Raw genomic sequence first — 1,387 nt, 5'->3', positions numbered from 1 at the left:
TTCCGAGCAACGGAATTCGAGGTAATGCTGGTTTTATTATGTCAGACACGGACTTCGGTGTTGAGCGAAAACGGAGATTGTGAAAACGATTTGCCGGAGATCTGACCTTCTCCTCATCCTCCGAAACCCCAGCAATTCGATTGACTCACTTCCTCTTCACTTCATCCTTTGGTTATCGACTTCTACAAGTGCGACAATCTCCACTCCTTTACTACCATCCTCCGTCGCTAGAATCCGTGTCACTATCGCCAGCAGTACTTCCAGGGCCAAAGCTCGCCCCGTGTAGCAGCACGCGCACCCGATTATCCTCGCAATGGTCGCCCGCTTTGGACTGCGCTTTGCGCAGCAAACCGCCAGACAATCCACGACTTCCTTCACTTCCCGTGCACCTTTCCAGCTGAGAAACCCCGTATTTCGACGATGGCAAGGCACTGCGGCGAACCCGGCCGTTGAGGGTGCGCCGCAGCAATCTCTGTTTCAGAGACTTTGGACCAGTGAGGTCGGCATAAAGACAGTGCATTTTTGGTATGACTCCAGCACTTCCGTACAAAGATTGCTTGCCTGCGTTTTGAATACCTGGAAATATGTGGTAGTTCGGCTGGACAACGAAATACACGGATGCTAACGCGGGTCGCTGTTCTAGGGCTCCTATCATGAAATGGGGTGTCGTCCTTGCAGGCGCATCAGACTTCCTCCGCCCGGCCGAGAAACTGTCATTGACACAAAACTTGGCTCTCATGGCCACAGGCTCCATCTGGACGAGATGGTGCTTTATCATTCGACCGAAGAACTTGCTGTAAGTTTTGGATTTCCCCCGCTTATCCATGGGACTTCTACAATATGCATGATTCTATGTGTACAGTCTGTGGATCGGCAATACTGACACTATATCAACTCAACAGACTTGCTGCTGTCAACTTCTGTCTCTTCCTTGTTGGTACCATCCAGGTCAGCCGTATCTTGGCGTATCAGGCTTCGCAAAAGGGCAGCACCACCGAAGCCTTGAAGGAGATGGAGAAGGAGGTTGAGGGCTCGGTAAAGAGTGTGGAGAAGGCCGTGGAAGCAAAGTTGTAATCGAGGGGAACGAGGTATACAGGTCTGTGGGGAATGGGCGGAAGTGAGTTGCCCGGGATTGTGCTGAACCTACTGTGCTAAGGCAACGCTTGCTCTCAGCGCGAGTTCGAGTGCTTCTGAATTTCCTCCACAGGGGTGATGTGACTATTGTTACCGGTTCTACCAAGTCTGTGGCTTCGATCTCTCTTTTACCGACAAACGTGGGTCTCAAGTTTCAGGCCTCAGATCTGTAGCAGATCTTGGGCTCTGGGTTGGTGGGTTCGTGGTTGGACAGGGCAGCTTAGACATTTTATCTTATCACACATACCGGAAC

At 51.4% G+C, this 1,387-nt stretch overlaps 1 protein-coding gene across 1 annotated transcript; it reads left to right on the top strand.

The window, feature by feature from the left end:
• Positions 1 to 313: 313 nt before the first annotated feature.
• Positions 314 to 1,074, top strand: AYO20_02867 (hypothetical protein; the record flags this gene model as incomplete). Its single annotated transcript, XM_022641171.1, has 3 exons — positions 314 to 499; positions 594 to 796; positions 903 to 1,074. 3 exons carry the CDS (start codon positions 314 to 316, stop codon positions 1,072 to 1,074), a joined length of 561 nt encoding a protein of 186 aa, XP_022502702.1.
• Between the last annotated feature and the right edge of the window lie 313 nt (positions 1,075 to 1,387).

The sequence above is a fragment of the Fonsecaea nubica genome (assembly GCF_001646965.1).
Source record: "Fonsecaea nubica strain CBS 269.64 chromosome Unknown Scaff13, whole genome shotgun sequence".
Classification (NCBI taxonomy): domain Eukaryota; kingdom Fungi; phylum Ascomycota; class Eurotiomycetes; order Chaetothyriales; family Herpotrichiellaceae; genus Fonsecaea; species Fonsecaea nubica.
Note: the sequence above shows the minus strand (reverse complement) of the source record. Positions and strands in the feature narration are given on the sequence as shown.